General features: G+C 35.8%; 1 protein-coding gene across 4 annotated transcripts; it reads left to right on the top strand.

Annotated features, from left to right (window-relative positions):
- The first annotated feature begins 1,507 nt into the window (after positions 1 to 1,507).
- On the top strand, positions 1,508 to 24,042 carry LOC131163750 (oligouridylate-binding protein 1B). Of its 4 annotated transcripts, none has more exons than XM_058120459.1 (12): positions 17,637 to 17,933; positions 19,378 to 19,439; positions 19,813 to 19,915; positions 20,041 to 20,117; positions 20,190 to 20,251; positions 20,359 to 20,446; positions 20,557 to 20,632; positions 20,748 to 20,778; positions 22,398 to 22,517; positions 22,845 to 22,930; positions 23,065 to 23,241; positions 23,486 to 24,042. In XM_058120459.1, exons 1-12 carry the CDS (start codon positions 17,829 to 17,831, stop codon positions 23,768 to 23,770), a joined length of 1,272 nt encoding a protein of 423 aa, XP_057976442.1. In that variant the 5' UTR covers positions 17,637 to 17,828; the 3' UTR covers positions 23,771 to 24,042. The 4 variants fall into 4 exon arrangements, with proteins under 4 accessions (XP_057976440.1, XP_057976441.1, XP_057976442.1 ...); XM_058120460.1 differs by having other exon boundaries at positions 22,848 to 22,930; XM_058120457.1 differs by lacking the exons at positions 17,637 to 17,933; positions 19,378 to 19,439 and adding an exon at positions 1,508 to 1,781 and having other exon boundaries at positions 19,788 to 19,915.
- The last annotated feature ends 248 nt before the right edge of the window (positions 24,043 to 24,290 follow it).

Here is a 24,290-nt window from a genome sequence, read left to right on the forward strand (position 1 = left end):
TAGTAGCACTGTAGCAGGTTGCTATTGGTTCGGTTCTTCCCAATAGCACTCATCCCACATGGCCAAAATGGGAAGCTTTGGTTCTCATTCTTCCTTTAAAAAATCCTTCCCCACTCCTTAAGAAAGTATAAGCCAATAATTTAAATTAAAAAAATAATGTAGGTATAATTTTTTTTTTTCATGTACTTGTAATCAAAGTTCCCACAAGATATAATTATTTTAAAATTATAATCGGTTTTCGGTTTTTACGGTTCGGTTTTTGAGTGAAACCGAAACCGAAATTGAAAATCTATTTTTTATATATTCAAAATCGAAACCGATTACCGAAACCGAAAAACCAAACCGAAGCTTCAAACGATTCTGTTTCGGTCCGATTCTTGGTTTTTCGGTAAATTTTGTACACCCCTAAATGTATATATAATACTAAATATATTTATAAAATATATATTGTATGATATACATATAAATTATAAAATAAAAAAATTAGAAAGCTTGATAAGGCTCAAAACTCGACTCGAGTATTATTGAAGTCAAACTCGACTCGTCAAAATACTCGAGTAGCTCAAACTCGATTCAAACTCGAGTATAATCAAATTGGGGGATGAGTCGAGTTCGAGTGGCTCATAAAGAGCAAACAAGTAAATTTGACTCACTTATGACCTATCTCTCCCTATGGGAGTGGTGAGCCAAAAACTTTACTTGAGCCTTCACGTGCCAAGATAGGCATACTGCATATCTTATAAAAGTTAATATTATATGAAAGTTTTAAAAAATAATTTTTTCTAATTTTTATATCTATCTGAAAAGCTGGTGGTATTTTTAGTTATTTGAAAATTTTGAATTCAAAAAAAAAAAAATTATTTATTTGAGAAAAAAGTAATTTTATTCTTACTTCAAACTTTTGAAATAATTATAGAAATAAAATTTACTTTATGGATTTCTAAATTTAAATAATAAAGTAGGAAATATTTTTTAAAATTTGTTTATGATTTCTTATATAAATTTTAGAATATGAAAAATGGGATGATATTTTTGTAGTTATTTGAAAATTTAAAAATGGAAATTGACTATTAACTTTTACAATGAAATAAATCAATATTTGTATTCACAAATATAATGTTTGACTTAGATGTAAAATTAAATAAAATAGAATATCGAACTTATTAATATTTATACATATTTATAAAATTCAAAGCTGAATTCTAAAAATTCAAACTGTCAAAAAATATTTTTATAATAATGAATTTTAAAATTTTTATTTATATTTCATAAATTTAAATGAAATTTAACCTAGTTTATATTATATTTTATTTAAATTTAAAATTCAAAATGTTTTAAACTCAGAAAAAGTATTTTTCACTTGAAAACACGGCCTACTGAGTTACAAGTGCGATGTACGATCCAAACAATGGGCCTGTACCTCTGGGCCTAAACTGGATGTCCAAGCCCAACCCATCCATTCTCGTAATGGTAGAAGTAATTACGTCGATCCACGTGTCATCGTCTTACGCGACACTCGATAATGGGCCAGTCATTTCGTATAATCACCGCCGCGCAAACACAACTAATCATTTCCCTCCAATTATTTGTCATGTCTTACAGGACCAGGAGGGACAAAGCGAACCAGTCCCTCTCTTCCTCCCTCACGTCCTCCGTCGACGATCTTGAAGGAGCAGAAAAGCCAGCACAAGCTGCTGAAACAGTCGCAGTAATAGGGCTTGTGGTAGCAAGTTCTACTTCAGCAAAAGTCATTCTACTACTCTGGCTTCCTCGCTCATTAGGTTCCATTTTTCTTTTCTTTCGTCTCCTATAATATGATGTAGACGATTAGTTCGATTGTGGTTCTGGGAACCTTTTGCTTTGATTTGGGTTTTTTTTTCTCGCTGCGTTGGTGCTTGATTTCATATACTTTTGGTGGGAGGTTGGGTTGGATATGAATGAGTTTGTTTCTGTGAGCCTTTTTGCATGTTTGGCATTTGAGGTGTGCTGCGGCTGTTTGGGTTTCTCGACCCTAGGGTTTTGATTTGAGAATTTGTTTGTTTTACTTTTTATTTATTTTACTGTGCTAATTTTTAAGTCATATCACATATGTTATGATAGTGCTGATCTCTTTGATAATTGTTTTTTATATTTCTAAGTTGAAATTAATGTGATCTATGACTCAAAAGCATTTCTTGCGTTTATAGGTTATGCATATGCATTTCTTCGTTTCTTATTTTGGTTGTGTTATATGTTGGTAAACTTGGCGGTAGAACAAAACTTTGGGAGAGTAAGCTTTTGACTTATCATTTTATATTGATTTTCTGTGTTGGAAAGCGTTATGCACAAATGGTCAACTACAAGCTTTAGTTTTGGATTGAAGGTTTTCAATGTTTTCGAAAGTTCAATCAAGGCTCACCCTGAGAGACTCGCCTCAACGCAAGGCAAGCCTAAAATGCCTTGAAGATCAATCCAAAATGCCAAATCCCATAATGGCTACATGCTAAGGCTTACGCATTAGTACAAAACACACGCCTTTTATGCTCTTTTAGTTTGGGCTTACGCATTTTGGGTGTGCGAATCTCAAGTTAAATTTGGTTAGAAAATTTTAGCTGTGTATATATAAAAGGAATATCATAATATGAGTTGATTTCTAAAACTCTTGAACCTCAACCTTTCCAAAATAATTGAGAGTTGTATCTTAATCTTGAAAATAATTTGAACTTTGTAATGTTATGACTATCTCTTGTCATGATTTATGCAATGATTTCAAGTTAGCAATGGAGTTCGCAAATCATGTTTGATTTTTTTTAACATTATATTTATGATTTTCTTAATTTTTATTTATTTGTAAAATATATGTATTTTATGTACATATTTTTATGTAAAAAAAAATTTCTCAAAAGACTTATGCCCCAATGCCATAAGGCTTACACCTCGCCTTTTAAGGGTTAGAATGCCTCGCCTTACGCTTTCGCCTTTTAAAACATTGAAGGTTTTTGCTGTGATTGTTTATTGAATGAAATGGCTCTAGATTTCATTGAAGGTTCCCCCAAACTCACTGTGCAGTTGATCTGGTTTTAGCTTTTACCCCTTTATCTCTAATACTAGAAAGGGGATTCCCCTTTCCTATTATGGTTTTTAGACTATGTACTATGTAGAACACCCTTATAACTATCCATAATTGTTCCAAAACACCCCTATAACCACTCATAACTATCCCAAAAAACCCTTATAATTAATCATAATTGCTTGTTTAATTTAATTTATACAAACTCTAGTCTTTGAAGTTACTTTTTGTAGTAGTAAAACCCTTTTGGTATTTAATACTGGGTGATTTTAATTCAAAGGAAGTTGCTGGAGTTACACTTTTATATTTCTCCCCTTTACTTATGGGTTTAGAGCCCCTTATTAGCTCTTTGTTAATACCTTGTGTTACACCTCAAGGTGCCCCCTTGTCAACGTGTTTGAAATATTATTTTACTTATCGTTAGTTGCCCCCACTCTTAAGCTTTGAAATTATTTTTCACGTGTAGGAATATATAACTAGGAGAAAAATTGAGCATACTGAGGAGAATAAGATACGCTCACTCAGGACAAGCTTACCAGCTTAGACCGAGCAAAACAAATTAGGTCGAGCCGAGCAACTCAAGCCTAGCTAGGAGTCGACTAGGAAAAAGCAAGCCAGTCGAATCAACCATCCTAGATCGAGCCGGCTAAAGGTTACCAAGATGCTTCACCCTGAGCATCTAGAGCTGTTGAGCCATCCATTGAACCAACAACAAGTTGAGCCTTTTTTGTTTTCTTAAAATGTGAGCAAAAGTCATCCATTGATGAAGGTATGAGTAGAGCTCATTTGTTAAGAATATGAGTAGAACTCATCAACCAAGATAGGAGGAGAGATCATAGCTCATCTATCAAGAACATGACTAGAGCTTATATGTCAATGATATGAGCAGAGCTCACCTGCTGTGCCATATTTGGGGTTCACAACTTTACGGCCAAAGACAAACAAGATTCTTCTCCTTCCTAAGGTGCATTATGCCTTTGGTCTTCTCCTCATACTTTAAAGAATTTCCCTTCCCGAGGTGCATTGGAGATACACTAGTATCTTTCCAAAATCCAAAGTTTCCTTTCCGAAGGGCTTTACTCTTCTAGAAAATGACCCCAAGGCCACATTCATCTAACACCACTTCTAAAATCAAGCAAACTCTCCAATGTGTGTTCTCTTTTATGCTCTTTGTTCCTCTATTCACCATACTTTACATATGTTCTTCAAGTTTTTTTTTTTTTTTAAGGTCTTTGCATTTTCTTGAATTTCCTTAAAAAAAAAAGGGCAAAAAACATCGATCTCTCCTTAGGTTTGACAAAAAGACACTGATTTTTCCTTAAGTTTCTAAAAATTCTAAGGACCTTCCTTGAGGTTTCATGAATTCCATAGTCCTCCTTTTAAAGGGTGTAAGTGTCTAAAATTCAAATGTCAAGGGAGGTCTTTGTCACTTTTGTATCCTCAAGAGAAGTGCATAGGATTTTTGAAACCTCATAGGAGGTCCCTGTCTTTTTGATAAACCTCATGATGGATTAGTGTCTTTTGCCCAAACATTTTTTGATCATTTGAATGAAGTTTCCGAGAATATTCAGACAACCTTCGAATGCTTTTCGAAGATTTGAATGTTCTTGAAACATTCTTCAAGTGGTCCCAAATCTTCGAGTTCTCTCTTGACGCACTCATAACCATTTTTGATCTTTTCTTATATTCAAGAAGTTGCCTACCCCTCCCCCCTTTTTTTTCCCTTCAATCCTATGGACCCCTCAAAATCCTGGACATCTTCCTTAGCAAATATAGTTAGTAAGGTATGCTCCCTCAGCTAGGAGGACTTGGACCACCACCATTCTTCATATGACATCCGTTCCTCCAAATAATTTGCACTTACCCATAGTTGAATAACATGCCCCCCAAACTAGGCTGAGAGAATCTTGCTTTTGTGAAAATTCCTTTAAAGCAGGATCTAACTTTTGATCCTACCTTTGCTGATATTTTATTACTGTAATTTTATAACCTATCACTTGGGCAGCTAGCCCCCTTCCCCAACTTGTGGCTTACCCTTACATGCTTCGCTTCCCTTCCTCTGTGCCGAGGTATCCAACCATCCCATAGACTCTTTAGAAACTGCTTCCAAATGAGGAAACACACTCATGAAGGTGATATGTGGTACTTCAATTGTCACCCTAGATGCAAATTCTTCTCAATCGAACCCTTTTCTTGCACGGATGGAAGAGCAGATACTTTTTCATCTCTGGAAAGATAGGCCTCCAAAGGCCTCTAGTCTAATCCACCCATAGTGTTGGGCATTATCTTTGTAAACTCTTCCTCATCTTCAAGGAGGATTGCATGATGAAGTGCCCATGCTAAGACGGTAAGATTGTGCAAAACTGATCCTAAGGAAAGCACGGTAGTCTAGCTAGGGCTCCTATTGGGCAGTAGGTAGGGAGGTTGTACTTGGAGAGGGTATTGAGTTCTTTCTCTTTCTGAAAGAATCAATTTTCCACTTTTTTTTTTGTGAAAGACATTCGAGTCTGCTGCAGTCTATATCGACATTGGGAGATTACAGTTAGTAAAGGTGATTGAAATAATAAAAGAGTTCAAGAAAAGAGCATAAGTTGATACAACCATCAGGAACAGGGCTGAGACTTCGAGAGATGGGGTTTTGTTCTTTTTTCAACTCCTGGTAGGGCACCAATCTCTTGTTGGCAAAATGCTGCACCTCTCTGTGGTTATTCCAGTTTCAGCAGGGCTTAAGGCTGGTAGCAAGTGTTTTTGTTGAATTGTACAGGTAGGGGATATTAAGAAAGTTGGAGTCTAAATTCAGAAGTAGATGAAATAATAAGGGATCACCCTGGAGAGGGGGAGTAGACTAGGGGCCCTTGGAGGCCTGTCCCTCCAAAAAAATCTCCTTTTCCATTTGTGCATGGAAAAGGGTTTGGTTGAGAATAATTTGCGTCCAAGGTAGCAATTGTAATTTGTAAGTACCCGCACATCACCTTCACAAGGATGTTTCCTCATTTGAAAGTAGATTTCGAAGAACCTATGGATGGTTGGAGGCCTTTGCGCAGGAGAAAAGAAGCGAAACATGTAAGAGTAAGCCACAAGTTGGGGGCCAGCTGCCAAATTGATGGGTTGTATTTATAAAATTGGAGTATATGAAAAAAAAGAAGGAATGATAGGGTAGATGCAGGCCTTCTTTAAAGAAGTCTTCATAAAAGCATGTTTCTCCTATCCTAACCGATCTTAGTCGGCTCTAGCTGTAAGTAGGCGCACATTAATGGAGGCAAGGATGTAATATGAAGAAAAGAGGTGGTCCAGGTCCCTCCTAGCCAAGGGAGTATATCTCACCACATTTGCTAAGGAAGATGTCTAGGCATGAGTTCCCCTCCCCCCTTTTGCTTCAATTTCTCCTTTTTAAAAGTAAAAACTGGGTCGCACGTGTCTGGTAAACAACTTTTTCATGTTTTAAAAGCCAACTTTTAGCTTTTTTGGTGAGCTTTTAAAAATTAAAATTTAAAGCTTTTAAAAACTAAAATCTAGCTTTTTAAAAAACAAATTATTCAATTCCATTATTGTCCTTGATTTTTATCAAATATTACAAACCTATCAATGCATTAATCATATTTCTTAAAAATACATATATATATATATATATATATATATATATATATATTAGTCATTTTAAATACAACCCCTACGATCCATGCATAAACCCCTACAATCCATAGTCATTTTAAATACTTTTGGGCATCTTACAACTTTTTTACCAAACACTTAAGGTCAGCTTTTTCTTTCTAATAGCACCTTTTCTATAGGGAGACCAGCGTTTTTAAAAGAATATCAAAAAGCTCCTTTTCTTTAGCTCTTAAAAAGGTCTTTTTGAAAAGCCACCGGGGGGGCCGGGGTGGGGGGAAACTTATCTAGGATTTCTGAGGGGTTCATAGGGTTGAAGAAAGGGGAGAAAAATAAAGGGGTTTCTTGAGCCTATAAAAGGAAAGATCAAAGAGGGTTGAGGAGAATGAACTTAAAAATTTGGGAGCACTTGAAGAATATTTCAAGAACATTCAAATCTTCAATGAACATTTGAATGTTGTCTAAATATTCTAGGAAGCTTCATTCATTTGATCAATAAAATTTTGAAAGAAATTTAAAAAAATTCAAAGGCATTTAGACGAAACTCAAAGAACATATATCTCAAAAGAACATGTGCGAAGTATGCAAAATAAAGGAATGAAGAGAGGAAGTGAAAGCATACCTTGGAGAGTTCACTTGATCCTAAAAGTAGTGTGAGATGAATGAGGTTTTGGGGGTCATATCATTGAGAGATGAGCTCTACTCATACCTTTAAAAATGAGCTTTGCTCATATTCTTAGTGGATGAGCTCTGCTCATACCTTGACCAATGGTTGATTTATGCTCATGCCTTGACAGGTGAGTGCTGCTCATGTCTCACAAATGAGATAGCACAGATGGACTCTGCTCGTTTATAACAGAGGGGTCTGCACATAAGGAGCTCTGCTCTTGAAGTTGGATTGATGGATTTTCAGAAAAGGTGAACTTCACTGACCGATTGAAGCAACAATTTTGCTTGGCAGCAGCATGGAAAGGTGTCTGGTTGGCTAAGAAAGAGCTCTGCTCAATTTGGAAGCAAAAGAAGGAATCTATTCTGCTCAGCAGCAGCATGGAAAGGATTTATGTTCGTTTGAGAAGACTTCTGTTTGGGACAGTAAATTTTGAAACAAATGGCTCGGCTAATTGTTGGCTTAGTGGATGGCTTTGCAGCTTTAGATGCTCAAGGTGAAGCAGCTTGGCAACCTTAGCCAGCTCAGTGTGGGCTGGTCAGCTCAGTCAATTTTGTTGGTTCAGTCTAGCCTGGTGTGCTCCTGGCTTGGCCTGAGCTGCTCAACTCAACCTGAGATGTTCGGATCAGCTTGATTTGTTCAATTAGGTCTGAAATGGTTGGCTCAACTTGAGTGTGTTTGTGTTATTCTCCTTGACATGCTCAGTTTGGCTGTTATATACCCTTACCCTTGAAAAGTAATTTGGCTTCGGAATGATGTGCAACTGATGGTGAGTAAAATAATATTTACAACAAGGAGATGAGCGACACCTTAAGGTTTATCTCAAGGTACTAATGAAGGGCTATTATTGTAACCCTTGTGTAAAGGGGAGAAATATAGGAGTGTCCTTTGAATTAAGGGCAAGTGGTATTAAATACCAAAAAATGTTGTACTTATAAAAGGGGACTCTAGGGGAAAGGTAAGACATCTCACAACAACATTTCTTACATGGCGGTCATACTTTCCCTACTTCACTCCCTAACTTGAGCACTGAAGAGATTCCCGGGAGTATACCTTAGCCCCGCCAAGTTTTTCCAACTTTCCTTTCAAGAAATCAAGGTTAGTCCAGCGGATTTCAGCATCAACACAGAGTAATTGGAGAGAGTTAGTTGTTTACATAGGAGAGAATATGAACTTATTTACCAACAAGAATTAATAATATGATATTTAACTCAACTATTTAATAAGAAAAATAAAATAGAATTAATCATGCACCTCTTTCAAAGATCTTTGACTCGAATAGCTACATCATGTTAGATTATCACTTTACATAAAAGCTTAAGCTGTTAGATCATGGGCCAACAATGTATATCACACCACACGTGCAGCCCGACAACACAAAAGATAAACCCATGGTAGACAACACCCATTACAAGGAATGTAGAACAACTAAGGTTGTATATGTTGCTCATTGTTTTGTCAGTAACATTAATTTTTTGTTTGTGTTTATTTAACTAGAACTATTTCTGTAGAACATCATCATTTACTGAATGCAACTCTCTTCCTGAAAGCTGGTTTTTTTTTTTAGAATGTTATTTTTCTTGTCTTTAGACATTGGAATATTGCTGCAAATTTTTGTTTTGTCCTTTTCGCATGGCATCAATCTCAGTTGAAAATGATACAATTACTCTTGCATGCTTTTACTCAGCAGATTTAAATCGTGTTAAATTAATTTTATGGTTCCGAATGAAACGACAAGGGAGCTGAGTAGGAGCATACCATTTATGTGATTGTGTTTCCAATAGAGACCACCTTTTTTATTCCTCCTATTGTTGTTTCAGATTGCACAGAGCTGTGTTATTCTAGTCAAGAGTACTGGCAAGAGAAGAAATAGAATCCAAATCATAAACCTGGTTGCTTTTTGTTCTTCAACAAAATTCTTGGTAATAAGCAATAATTGTACCCTAATTGCAATATATCTAGCAAGATAATGAATCTCAGAGATCAGTTATGTTCCCTAATTGCATAATATCTAGCAAGATAATGAATCTCAGAGTTCAGTTATACTAGAATTTAAGGAATACCAATCAAATCGCCAGATAATTTTCTTGGAAAAAAGGTTTTAGTGAATAATAGTTTTGGCCTTCAAGTTTGCTTATTCTGAAAATCATAGAACATTGATCCTTACCATGATAAACATTCTAGGTTAAAATTATATTGCTAATCCATAAAACAATATCTAGCCATAGTTGCATATCAAGCATGTCATGTTTGTTTGTTCGTTATTTTCATAGTAAATTAACTGATCATAAAAGGGGTTTACTGTGATTTTATATTTTGTTGTCTTACTAGGTCAATGCACATGCTTCTGTTACCAAGTAAGCAAGGGACATTTTTGTTCCCTCAGTGCTGTTTTCAAATATCTGTTTTCTGTTTACTTCTGCTATTGAACGTTGCAGTTTTTGTATATTCAAAATATTCTGTTGCCGATTGTTGGGAGGACTGGGAAAAGATCTTCCGTATGCTTCTTTATTTGCTAAAGTGTAGTTTTAAGGTAGTGAATATGTAATTTGATGTGTATATCAGTAGACTCCTAACTCATGGGAAGGATTTGATTTATTTTAAAATCAGTCGAGTAATTTATTATGACATTAGCTAGTGATTTTGCTTGGGGCAGCAATGTTGTTGCAGTTGGGTAGTCAAAGACTTGAGGCTGCTAAGCAATGTGTTGCATTTGCTAAGTCTAAAAATGTTTTCAACCTCAAATTTCAAAATTCAGTTTAGTAAGGGTAGGTTTGAATCCAAGATTTCAATTGGGAAAGGGGAAAAAATTACTTTCTATTATATTTTTTATTTGATATTAAATATAATTAAAAACAAAAATTTGTTTTAATGTGATTAAATATTAAGAAAAATCAAAATATTGATGCTATGCAGGATCAAGGTTTTATTTATTAATTTGTTATATATAGTATTTCTTTTTCATTTTCTTTGAATTCTTCTTATAATCATTTTTTTTCCTCCAATTCTATTATTATCAAATTAGCAATTTTAATTGAGAGGTATTTCACTAATAATATAAAGGATACTGCAACATTTTGTGAAGAAGTGCAGTGATTTAATTGCAACAATTAAAAGTTGACTTTTATAAATCGATGTCAATAATCAAGTGGCTAGGATTTAATAACATAATATCCATCAAATATGATTTTTTTTTTTTAAAAGAAAAGAATGCTGGTAAGATGTTCCTTATACAACTAGATTCATAAGATTGATTCTTATCCAAAATTCAAAAAGAGATAACATGAAATTCAAAAAGAGATCAATTGGAGTTCTGAAAGTTATACCACATAGCATATTTGTGTGATAGAGAATTAACATTTTTTTTTTTTTAAAGAAGGGCGGTACCTCTATTTATTTATCGATAACCCTTCACTTTTGGTGGAAGAATACTGTGGTTACATGACAATTAATGGGAGATAACAAAAGACAACATGTTAAAAATCTCCCAAAAAATAACACCAACATCCAGCCAAAAATCGGGCTACAAGTCCAAATAAAGCAAAACAAAATAGGACTTACAAAACAAACCTTACGCAATAAAACAAAACAAAAGATAAACAACATAAAGTATAAGCTAAAACCAAAAGGAAATTAGCTAAACATACCTCATATGAGCCATACTTATCTTTTCTAATTTATATAAACTATTGCTAACTCTAGGGAGTTGACTATTATTTGTAAATAAATTATTCCTCCCCATAGCACCTTGTCGAGTCAAGGCATTTGCCACTCTGTTCTCTTTTCTATATCAATGATTTATCAAAAAATTTACTCCTTCCAATAAACCAATAAGTTGTTCCCAAAAATCTCACAAATATCACAATGAGTACTTTCAATTAACTACAATATTCGAATCACATTCAATATCGATACAAATATGTCCCAAATGTTTGCAAATCTTTATTCCTTCTAACATAGCTCTCAATTTAGTTTCATTATTTGAACAAGTACAAAAATATTTTGAAAAACCAATCACAAAAGAACATGTATAGTCTCTAAGGATGCCACCACCACCTGCTGGCCCTGGGTTTCCCAAGCTGCTCCCTTTCAAATTTAGTTTCAACTTCTCTTACCTCAGTTTTAGCCATCTCACACTTCGCATAGTTTTAATTCTTTTATTTACAATTTGCACTTTCAGATTTTGCAATATCCAAAAATCCGCATTCTTTAATTGAACCATTTCTGTCATGTTCATATTCAAATCTCCCACCCGATACTTAATGGAGAGCCATATATCAGTACTACTCTCTAATTTTCCTTCCATTCTAGTCACACATCTCATTCTCCACAGTCTCAAAACTACTAAATAAGGAATCAAACCCATCAATGAACCCAGTTGAGAGAACCTGGAAGCCCTATTAAATCCCATTTGGACTCTTTCTTTCCAACTTTATTGCCTAAGGAAAGGAACACCTACCTCCACCAAAACCTTCCTCTAAACCTCAAAAGTAAGGTCTCCCTTATTTAACACATGCTTCAAATCTTCTGATTGTCTCATCTCATAACAATTACAAGTCAAAACAAGTGAAACCCCCACCCTTCTCACATTTCCATCAATACTTAGGCACTCAAAAGCAGCCTTCCATATACAGATAGAAATTTTTTTCGGTAACCATTTGTTTCAATCCCACTTAGCCCAATCATATTTTGAAGCTCTAACTCTGATAACATCCCATGCGGATTTTGTATTAAAGCAACCATCCTTTACTGGGAGCCATAACAGAATGTCCGAAGAATTTCTAAGATTTTTCACCTTTTCCATCACTTAATTCGCTTTACTAAACCCCAAAATCCTCTGCAAATTTTTCATATCCCATGCATTATTGATAACCAAATCTTTTAATTGATATGAGATTGTGCACCATTTGGACAATCTGCAAACAAAGGTCTCGAATTTAGAAACTTATTATACCACAATTTTACATCTCCTTCTCTAATCTTCCACTTAGATTTACTTAATAGTTCAGACATACCCTGCAGAACTTTCCTTCAAAATGAAGAATCTGATCCATGCGATCTACAAAGAGCAATATGTCCTCCTTTTATATATTTAGTTTTAAAAAATCTAGCCCATAAAGAATTTTATGTTAATAAATGTCAACCAAATTTCATGAATAAAGACCGTTACACTTCCGAAATGTCCCTTACTCCTATGTCCCCCTCCTCCACAGGAACACACAATTTCTTTCAAGCCATCAATTTCATTTTTTCTTTTCCATCCTTAAATCCCCAGAAAAAAAAAAAAGAAGCAAACATACCTTGTATCTTTTTAATCACTAGTGTTGGTACATTTAGAACAGCTAACAGATGCAATGACATACTTGAAAGCACATGTCTCAACAAAACAAGACGACTTTCTTGAGACAACAGTCTACTTTTCTAGTCCTCAACTCTCTTATTGATTTTTTGGATTAAAGGGTCAAAATGACAAGTCTTTCAATTTACCATCCATTATTGACATACCAAAATACGTAAAAGGAAATTTACCCTCAATAAAACTAGTCTCTTGAAGAATTTTTCCTTTCCTCTGAATACTCAACTTGTTTGAGAAAAAAATAGCTGATTTATCTTTATTCACCCTTTGGCCAGTCCAGTTTTCATACTCCTTAATCACCTCCATTAACTGACTAACAGATTTTTTTTCAACATTAGCTAAAATAACAATATCATCCGCGTACATTAAATGTGATATAATATATGCACCACACGGGTGTGCAAATGGTAAAATCCGCTTCTCAGACAACTTTTTTTGAATTAATTTAGAAAGAATTTCTTCCATGATGATAAAAATATACGGCGACAACGGATCCCCTTGCATCAAATCCTTTTTTGACTTGAAGAAACCTCTATAAGTGTCATGCATTATGATAGAAAATCATGGAGTGGAAAATACAATTCTGAATCAACTTACAAAACCAATCTGGAAAACCAAGATCCTGAAAAATCTGATCTACCACATGCCACTCCACTCGATCATACGCTTTGCTCACATTAAGCTTTAACATTATTTTACCTCCTCTTACCCGCTTATGTAATAATTTTGTCATCTCTTGAGTAAACGATATATTTTCAAAAATATTCCTTCCTTTCACAAAAGCACCTTGTTTTAAAGATATTAAATCACCCATCACCAAGTTACCAACAAGGATTTTGGAGAAAATTTTATAGATTACGTTACAAAGGCTTATTGATTGAAATTTATCAAAAGACTGAAGATCCTTTACCTTAGGAATAAGCACTATGTAAGAGGAACAAAAATATCGAGGCAACATCACCTCTAAAGAATTCTCTTACTGCATCCATCACATCATTTTTAATAATCTTCCAACAGGTAATATAAAAAGAAGACCCAAACCCATTCGGTCCCGGGCTACTATTCACAGAAATAGATGAAACAGCTTCATAAACCTCCTCCTCAGTCGGTTCTTCCCTCAGCTGACCTATAGACTCCTCAGAAACTACCGAATGGATGATATCTTCCAGGTTTGACCTTTGCACTGAGCTATTTTGCCCCAAGAATTGCTCAAAATATTTCAGTCTCATCATGGACCATATGTATATTTTCTAACACCGAACCATCAGGAAGCGTCATTGAATTTAGACAAGAATTTCGCCTTTTTTGCGTAATCACAGCATGTAAAAATTTTGAATTCTGATCTCTATCTATCAACCATTTCATCTTTGTTTGTTGCGCAAATCTAGCATCTTCTCTTCTATACTAAACCTCTAATTCAGCCTTAGAAATAAGGAATTCTTCAACTGATTCCGAGTATTCTGTCTGCAGTAAATTCTTATATTTTTTCACCATTTCCTCCAACTCTCGAATAAAACTACGAATACGATCGAAAGTCTGTTTATTCCACACCTTAAGCCTTTGTTTTAGCCTTTTTAATTTACCCGCCAATTTACACAATTCTGAATCTACCACTATGTGTTCTCTCCAAGAAGATTCAACCATTTCCAAAAAATCCCCATGTGACGTCCACATGTTCTGAAATCTAAAAAGCGTTGGCCCATACCTCTCCGTTACTCGCACACAATTGTAATAAGATATGAGAATGATTTGAAATATTTCTTTTTAACAAAGAAGTCTTAGTTTCACCATATTTTATAGAAAAAATATTATTAATCAGCACCCTGTCCAGTTTCGCCCAACTTCTTTTCAAACCTTGTTGGTCGTTACACCATGAAAATTGACTTTCTTTGAATTTGAGGTCCAATAACCCACAACTATTAATACAACCATTGAATTCAGCCATAGACGAACCAAAGCAAGGTCTACCTCCCATCTTTTCCTCATCTGATCGAATTACATTAAAATCTCTCATAACAACCCAAGCCACATCCACACTCGATATCTCACGAAGTTGTTCCCATAAATCTCTTCTCTCAACATGATAACATTTAGCATAAACAAAAGTAAGAAGCAGGGAGCCTCTATCCTCTGTTAACAAAATTGTCATACATTGATTTAAGGTACTCGCGCAATCCACTTGAATATCATCTTTTCAGAACAACCAAATCTTTTCACTTTCCTCTACATTAGAGTAAAAGTTAATAAATTGCAAATACATCGCCCACGTTCGTATCTTTTCTATATCTTGAAAAGGTTCCGAGACTGCCAAAATTGAAACTTTGTGATCCTTCACAATTTGTTTTAATCTTCTCTTTGACGTGTTCAACCCTCTTATATTCCAAAACATAATTTTGTTAATCATAGGTTCAATTTTTGAGGTACTGCCTTAGACCTCTTAGACTTTCTTACTTGTTCATCATCTTTATTTCTTCTTTCTGATTCACCTATTGTCACATTACTTAGATCAGAATAATATTCTTTTTGAGTATCAATGTAAACCTCCAAATCTCTCTCAGATAACACATCATAGTTACCCCTCCACACTCTACCCTCCACTTCCCCTCTCTCTCATCCACCTCCTCCACTAAAATCGACTCTCTATTCTTATCCTTTTCAACTTTTTCCCTCCCCCTTTCATAAATAACTCCGATTTCCTAAACAGACCTAAAACAATCTCCTAGTTCTACCCGCACCCCTACCATCCCTGACTTCTGGTCTTTACAACGATCGAATTTCTCTCCACTATTCTTCTTTACCAAATTAACTTCCTCCACTTTTTTAGTACCCACATTATTAACCTCATTCACAATTTCTTTATTTTTCTCAATCACCTTCGATAGACTATTCACCTTTTCATCCTTCTTCTCCTCCACCTGTTGTTCCTGACTCTTCAAAACAGGACTTTCCTCTTCAACTATCATATTCTCTTTTCTACCCACTTCTTTCTAAACTATCTCATCTGCCTTCTTCCTCATACTTACCTTCCTTTTATCCTTAGGCTTAACTCCAAAACCGGCATACTACTTCAGTGTGACCTTGCCTACAACAGTTGTTACAATAGAAACTCCTCTTCTCATACATTACTCTTTGCCAATTTTGTTTTTGTCCTACCACCAACGGAAAACCCTCCACAGGATCCTTCTGCATATCCACTTCAACACATAATCTCGCACTCGTGGCTCGTGTTTTATATAACGTGGCATTATCCGTTCCCAAGAATTTACCAAATCTAGTGGTCAAACTCTATAAACAATCCATTCCATATAAATGTAAAGGCTGACCTGGTAAGAAAATCCATTGAGGTGTGATTGATGGCTTCTTGTTGACATCAAAATTCATGGACCAGTTAAAAAGCCGAAATTGGTACCTTGCCACCCATCTTCCTTCTCGTGCTTATGTATGAATGTAGTCCTTTTCGTTTACCAAATGTAACAGAACATGGTAGTTATCCATAAAACTTATCATAGGAACTTCAGAGAGGCCTCATGATTGGATAATATGCCTCCAAAGGACATCGATAGACGGCCTTGCAGAAAGAAATTTAAGCACCAATGCAAACTTCAGATCCTTCGCAGCCTTTTCCATCTCCACATCCGAGAAAACAAAACTTAATTCTCCATTAATTAGTTTCGGTTTTCTCAATGAGATTTTGAATTTTGAAAATGGAATTGGCCTCTTCAAGGCTTCTGCAAACGATTTTCCCCTAGTGAAATCTTCCCCCTTTTCGACCTTATCCCCCGAACCACTCCCTATCTCCCATATACTAGCATCGACACCTCCCCTCAACCCTCCGGTAACAGCTACCGAAGATGGCTCAGTCATGTCTAAAAAAATTACTTATTTTCCATATTGACCACCAAAAAGTAAATAAAAATAATAAATAAAAAATAAAAAACCAAACCTGCAGTCCCGTAAACCTACGTCTGCCGTCACCAAATGTCGCTCACGCGGATTCGCTGTCCCCACTTTGTCTTTTCCCTAACCCTTCTCGCAGCAACGCCGGAGGCGAAAACCCTGCTGCTCCCTGACGAGCAAGGCTGCCATTGCGTCCTGGAGGAAAGCCGTAGCTCGTCTTTCTCAAGTCAAAATCTCGCACAATAGCTTTGCTCACGATAAATCGTCGTTCCTCTCTCAGTTGGGTCCGGCAAAGGAGGCGGCTCGCACAGATTCGTAGACTCGAACCAAGCACAAAATGTTTCGCCTTTTAGTGTTGAGTCTGGCAACGAAGGCTCATAGTAACTCACGATCGACGCACAATGCCTTAGTTTGTTCTGCTTCGCCTGTTTCACCGAAAGGTAAGATCTTTTTTCAACACTGGAGGCTTCCTCGTAGATTCGTTGTTCGAAAACTATCTTCACTCTGCAGCTTTGGCCATGTGAAGGTAGATCAGATGTCACCACAAGTGGACTCGCTAATACACAAACACCCGCATCCAAGCCAAGCCACATATACTTGTGCAAAATAACTTATAAAATATAATAGTTCAAATAAAAATTATTAAAAAAACACAAAAAAGTAGATAATTTATGAAGGTAATTTTGTAAATTTAATTACTAATTCCTGAGAGACTTTTTAACAAAATTTGGATTTAAAAAAAAAAAAAAAAATATATATATATATATATATATATATATATATATATATATACACAGGATGATCTGTCATTCTCAAATTCTGCAGGAGAGTGTTTATATGTTTTTCTCGCTGTCTTTATCTCCATCTGGGGCTTCAATTTCCACTGTTTTTGGGCCTGGACCGGAGGGCGAAGCCCAACCCATCCGCTGTCATGACGGCACCAATTACGTAGTCCCACGTGTCAGTCGACAATTGGCTGGACATGTCATACAATTACCGCCGAACAGCTAATCATTTCCCTCCATGTAAAATGAAAATGGAGAGAAAGTCTACAGTCACGGGAGTCGATACAACACCGCACTATAAGTAGGCTCACAGGAGCTGCGTATTTTTTTCTTTTAGAGGCGTCCCTCCACGCTTTTGTCCTTTACTCCAGGAGGGCCTTTTCTTCGTCCACCCCGTTCTCCAATCCCTAACCCTAGATTCAATCCGACCGCTCCCTCCCTTCGACGATCTCGAAGGACCAGAAAATGCAGCACCAGAGGCTGAAGCAGCAGCAGCAACAGGCCTTGATGCAGCAAGCTCTCCTTCAGCAACAGTCGCTCTACCATCCCGGCCTCCTCGCTCCTCCTCAGGTTCCGTGTTTCTCTTGTCTTTTGTCTCTCGTGATTTGATCTACGCCATAAGTTCGGTCGTGGTTCTGAGTATCTCTTGTTTTGTTTTGGATTGGTTCGCTGTGTTGGTGGTTCTTCATTTCGTCTCGGAGTTGCGTGAAAATTTTTTGTGGCAGCTAGGGTTTAGGAAAAGGGAAAAAATGGGTTTGTTTAATTGTTTCTGCGTGCCTTTTGGTTGTTTTGTGTATGAGATGTGCTGCGGGTGTTTGGATTGCTCGGCCCTAGGGTTTGGGATTTTTTATTTGCTAATTTCTGAGTCATGTACTTTCCTTATTGACGACGTCTGCTTGATAACTGGAGGGTTATTTATTTGAGATGAGATTTGGTATCCCTCAGTATTTCTTGCGTTATATTATGCGCGTGCATTTCTTTCGTTTTTTATTTTGGTTGTCGTCTTTGTTTGTAAACGTGGCAGTAGAACAAAACTTTGGGAGTGGGAAATTGATCTATCATTTTGTTTTGATTCTTCTGGGTTGGAAAGCCTTGCTCCCAAATAGCCTGGAACAAGGCTCAGGTTCTTCTTGTGCTCCTTTGGTGAATGAAACGACCCTTCACTACATATAAAATTCTCCCATATGTGTATTTTCTATGGTTTTAGTTCTTCCTCTGGTTTTAGCTCTACATACCTTAGGATACGAATGTCAAATCTTTGCTCGTTCTGGTCATGGGTTATGCTGCTGGTTTTATTTGGCCATGATTTGATTCATAGGTATTTGAAAGAAAGGTATTCAACCAAAATTTGGTTTGAATTATGATGGCCTGAAGGCTAAACACTACCATCTGTCTATGCACTAATTATAAAGAATATATAGTTGGGCAGCTTGAGTTGAGATCTATGATGAGTATGATAAGGTGATACTCGTTTTTCTATCCAGTCTTATGACGGACAGCTTAATATAGTTTTCCCCCTTCAATGTATTCTGTTTAAATTGCAGTATTTTGTCTTTCAATTTGAGTATGATATGCAACAAAATAGGTAACTCCAATAAGAATTTGGAAATTGTTGTATTCCTGGTGGCACTATTTTGATGTTTAGCAATCTGTGGATTTGTTGCTTGCCTTTTTAGTTCTGTGGTGGCTTGAGGCTTCTTTTAGTTCCATAGGAATTGATGTTTTACATTGCTGAAAATGATAAATAGTTGTTCAGACCTTCGTTTTTTTATTTTGGACATTGTTTTTTCTTTAGCTGTTGTCTATTTATTGAATTATTATTTATTATTATTTTGCATTATATCTTGCAGTTTATGGTCTCCTTTTGAAATTAATTTCTCCTTGCCCCTTTTGACCTTTGTTTGAAAGTACTCATTAAGTGGCTAGATAAAGTAGGACCTTTTTCTTTAATTTTATTCTTCTTTTTTCCCCCTTTATTTTTTTTTCTTTTCTTTTTTACACTTTCATTTTGCAGATTGAGCCAATTCCAAGTGGAAATCTGCCTCCTGGTTTTGATCCAAGTACATGCCGCAGTGTGTGAGTGTTGTCTGGACAAATTTTTCCTTTTTATTTTTGTTTCTTTTTTATTTTGTTATATCTTGTATGATTTTTGTTTCTCCATCATGCTCATGCTATTGGAAATTTTGCTTTTAATCCTTCTTGTTTATAAAAGATCTGTCACTTCCTTTATTGAGTTTCATGTGCTTCTGAAATTGTTTTCATTCCTCTATTTGCGTTATCATTCTTGTTTATATTTTCATTTTATATCATATGCATGGCGTTGATTAAGACAATTACCCTATGTTATTTCTTGTTTTTGACAATTGAAGGGGATTCTTATTGCTAAATTTATTTTCTTTGTTTCTTCTTTTTTAAAACTTCTAGTTTCTTTATTTTTGAGAAACTGCAGGTATGTCGGAAACATTCATACACAGGTTACTGAACCACTTCTTCAAGAGGTGTTCGCGAGTACTGGTCCTGTTGAAGGTTGTAAACTTATAAGAAAGGAGAAGGTATGGCCTTCATTGTCTGTATAGATTATCATATTGAGTTTGAATTATTTAGTTTGCCCATTTGCTGGATTGCAGTCAGATTATTGATGTTTTGTTTTTGTTGTGGTTATTTTTGTTCTATGCAGTCATCTTATGGATTCATCCACTATTTTGACCGTAGATCAGCTGCACTTGCTATATTATCTCTCAATGGAAGGCATCTGTACGTAAAGTCTTGGTTTTTCCATATTTGGTTTTTTGGTTAGGTATGCTGTTTCTTACAGTTAATTTGCAGGTTTGGGCAACCTATCAAAGTTAACTGGGCGTATGCCAGTGGTCAGAGAGAGGACACATCAAGTTAGTACACTTTTTTTTTGCATTTCTGTGCTATTAATAGATTCAAAAATATTTTGGCATTTGTCAGCGAGGACTTTTTGTGATATACTACCATGTTGATATTGCAGGTCACTACAACATTTTTGTTGGCGATCTGAGCCCTGAGGTTACTGATGCCACATTGTTTGCCTGCTTTTCTGTTTATCCCAGTTGTTCGTAAGTGTTACATGAATTATTGTGTAACATAATGGTTTTAATAAGCCTCCACAAACTATTTCATTGCATGATTTATAAAGTTTCTAATTTAATTATTGTGCTTGTTCCAGTGATGCAAGGGTTATGTGGGATCAGAAGACAGGACGCTCAAGAGGGTTTGGTTTTGTCTCTTTCCGGAATCAACAGGTGCTATTCTATTTTTTTTCTTCTTACTTTAAATTTCGCAGGCTGTTTTTTTGGTGGTTTTGGCTTTTTTGGTGAGGAGTCTGTTTGTCATGACTTCGGTGTTGTTTTTATGCAGGATGCCCAAAGTGCAATAAATGACTTAACTGGTAAGTGTAATGCATGCAATCATGTTTTTGTTTTTGGTTCTTCCTCATGATCATATTATTGATGGCGCCCCCTTGTAGTAAATTACAATTTGCTGTAGGAGGTTCAATTATTTTTTTAATGTTTCACTTGAATTTAGCTTCCCCATTCCCCATTTCTTTTCCTATCGCCGCCATTGTGATTTATCTGTGTGCTTGAACTATTGTTTCTATAATCCAGAATAAATGTATGGAAATAACTCTATTACATTCGGATTACTTTAAATGCCTGATATTGTGTTATGTTTTCATTGTACAATTCTTAGTTGTTAGAATCTTAAGATTCTCCATTCAATTCATACGATTTGTATCAACTCCACACCAAATCGATTCAAATCTTACTAGCAAATCTAAAACCTACTGGATCATTGCCAAATTCGTCAATTCACCTCATGAATCTATGAATCAATCTGAATTTATTGATTCACACAATTTTAGTCCTATCATATCCTGGCAAGCCTGATTAGTTTTAAACCCCAACATGATAATTTACACTATTATCATTCGTTCCTTTTCTATGTTAGTTTTGTGCTAAAAAAGAGAAGAAATCAAACTTCACGTCTCATATTTCCTTCATGAAAACATTCTTCACTCAAGTAGTATACTATTCTGCTAGTAAGAAGGGGGTAAATAACACTCACTGGTTCAGGCAGTACTCATGTTTCATTGCGTTGTTGAGAATCAAGAGTTGGTTTTTGTGGTAGTTTGTTAAGTTATTATCATATTTTTCTATTTAGTCTGTGAAAGAATATACATGACATATTATTTTTTTTAATTGTTGATAAACGCTGAAAGTTCAATTTTTTCTTTATTTTTTCTTGATTCCTTCCCCTAAACAGATTAAAGTTCATTTTTTTTATTTACATTTCTTATACTATTTCTCTTAGTTTTCATTTGCTTAGCAAAACTATACACATGAAATATGGTTTTTTAATTTCAAAATTTAAATGTACTTTAATGTTTTTCTTATTGTTTGTATATCAATATATGCAGGCCATTTAGAATTGATTTTGGAAATCGACTGAGTCTTATGGTTCAATTTGATTCTCAATTCCCAAAATTGGAATTTTGATTTGTGATTTGAATCTCGATTACTTTGGATTACAATTATAAATGATTCCATTTAATTAAAACCATTTTTTTGTGAAATATACTGTATTACCTTAAATTATGTACTTTGTAATTTACGTATAGTTTCCATAGCTGTTGAATAGTTCTCTTTGCATTAACAACATGAATCATTCAGTTGGTCAGCTGTTTCAGGCATATAACACAAGAATCTGAATTATTCTAGGGCTTACTTAGTTGCATAGATTGTCATTGTACTTCAATGGCTTCTTTGTAGAAGAAAGTTGAAGTTCTTATTAGTAGGATGCATTTTTATTTTTTTGTGCCAAACTTGCTAGTATGACTTGCTGTTCCCCATTTTCTAATTAAGCTTATCTTCCGTCATTTTTTTGTTTTTTGGTTTGCCAAACTGGGTAGTATGACTTGCTGTTCCCCATGGTTTTGCTAATTCAGCTTGTCTGCCATCATGTTTGTGTATGTTCTATTAACAGTACTCATTTTACTTTATTGTTCAGGAAAGTGGCTTGGTAGTAGGCAAATTCGTTGTAACTGGGCAACTAAGGGTGCTGGCTCCAGCGATGACAAGCAAAATTCTGATGCCAAAAGTGTGGTGGAACTGACAAATGGCTCATCTGGTAGGTTAGGTTATTCATAGTGGATACTTAAAAATTATTATAGTTTGTTTCTTTTTATCCTCTATAAATTGAGGTTCATACATAATGTTTCATCATTTTATGTAGTAGTTTGTGGTGTTATCCTTGAACTAATTGGGTTCTTTTTTATTCACCATTAAGATTTTGTCTTCTTTATGTTTTTCTATTTTGTTTATGCTTTGGTGGATAGATGGCAAGTTTAAGAGAGAAAGAAACTCCAAATTTACTGTTTCCTTTTCCTGTTTTGTTGAATTGATATCATTGAGCTTATAATAGAAGTAACTGACATTTGTCACCTTGATTGTGCAGAAGATGGTAAAGAGGCGACGAACAATGAAGCTCCTGAGAACAACCCTCAATATACAACTGTTTATGTTGGCAATCTTGCTCCAGAGGCAAGAAATCTTCTCTACATTCTAATGATTATTGTTATGTAATTATATTTTTGTGTTTGGAAAAGTACTTGCATTATTTTGAAGTTGCATTGGGAATATCATTTTTAAACAGTTATGTTTTGTCTAATTTGCAGGTCACCCAGCTTGATCTCCATCGCCATTTCCATGCTCTTGGTGCAGGAATAATTGAGGAAGTCAGGGTTCAGCGAGATAAAGGCTTTGGTTTTGTGAGATACAGTACTCATGCCGAGGCAGCTCTGGCTATTCAGATGGGGAACTCCCAGTCAATTCTATGCGGCAAGCAAATTAAGGTGTGCCTTCACAGTTTAACAGCAGCATGGATTTTTAGAGAGTAGGCAGCCTAAAATTAGGATTTTGCAGTAGTCTGCTAGCTTCCAGAGCTGTAGTCTGGAAGTCCCACCTTTGCTCTGGAATACCAACGAACAGTAACTAAATTGTTAAGATTGGACTGGAGGAAGTGTGCCATAGAATTCTTCCGGTATTCTGTCAACTTGGTCTGATGACTCAGAAACTTTCTTTTGATTATGACTGCAGTGTTCATGGGGTAGCAAGCCAACACCACCAGGGACGAGTTCAAACCCCCTCCCTCCACCGGCAGCTGCGCCTTTGCCAGGGCTTTCAGCAACCGACCTTTTGGCGTACGAGCGGCAGCTGGCTATGAGTAAGATGGGTGGTGTCCACGCCCTCATGCATCCACAGAGTCAGCACCCTCTAAAGCAGGCTGCATTGGGGATGGGTGCTGCTGGAGCGAGCCAGGCCATATACGATGGGGGGTTCCAGAATGTTGCTGCCGCGCAGCAGCTCATGTACTATCAGTAAAATCTAGAGAAGAAACAACCATGATGTGGTAAAACCTTTGCTTTTCCTGCATTGGTGGGGTTTTATTCGAGTTTTCTTAAGTTTGTAGAAGAGAAGGGCTTTCTAATGTTTTTCCTTTTGTTTTGTCTTGTGCGTGGGGTGATGAGGTTGCGAAACCCCCCGGTTTATATATGCATGCCATTTGTATGGATACGAATGATGTACGGTTCTGTTTTCTTTTCTGTAGCATGAGTGCTATTATTAGTAGAGGAAGCTGGCTGCTTAGTTGCAAACACATTGTCTCAAGATATTGTGTTCAGTTTTGTTTCACTTATTTTCAGTCTAAAAAATTATTAAAAAAATGCTTCATTTTGGTTTTAATTTTTATGCCGAAGTTTTGCAGAACAATTTTTCTTTAAAGTGGATGCTATTTATATACATTTTTTTTTTGAAAAATTACAAATGGGAATTAAAAATTATCCTAGCCTGTCAGTAGGCTCTCTACGCTTTGTCACAAGCGAGGTGGCGGATTTAACACGTT

The sequence above is a fragment of the Malania oleifera genome, chromosome 9 (genome assembly GCF_029873635.1).
Source record: "Malania oleifera isolate guangnan ecotype guangnan chromosome 9, ASM2987363v1, whole genome shotgun sequence".
Taxonomy (NCBI): Eukaryota; Viridiplantae; Streptophyta; class Magnoliopsida; order Santalales; family Ximeniaceae; genus Malania; species Malania oleifera.

Bases quoted from the DNA above. Each gene is read 5' to 3' on its own strand.
- LOC131163750 (XM_058120457.1), top strand. From the start codon at position 1,523: ATGGGCCAGTCATTTCGTATAATCACCGCCGCGCAAACACAACTAATC. The intron at 20,633-20,747 runs GTGCTATTCTAT...GTTTTTATGCAG, and splicing joins TCTCTTTCCGGAATCAACAG to GATGCCCAAAGTGCAATAAA. The intron at 20,779-22,397 runs GTAAGTGTAATG...TTTATTGTTCAG, and splicing joins TGCAATAAATGACTTAACTG to GAAAGTGGCTTGGTAGTAGG.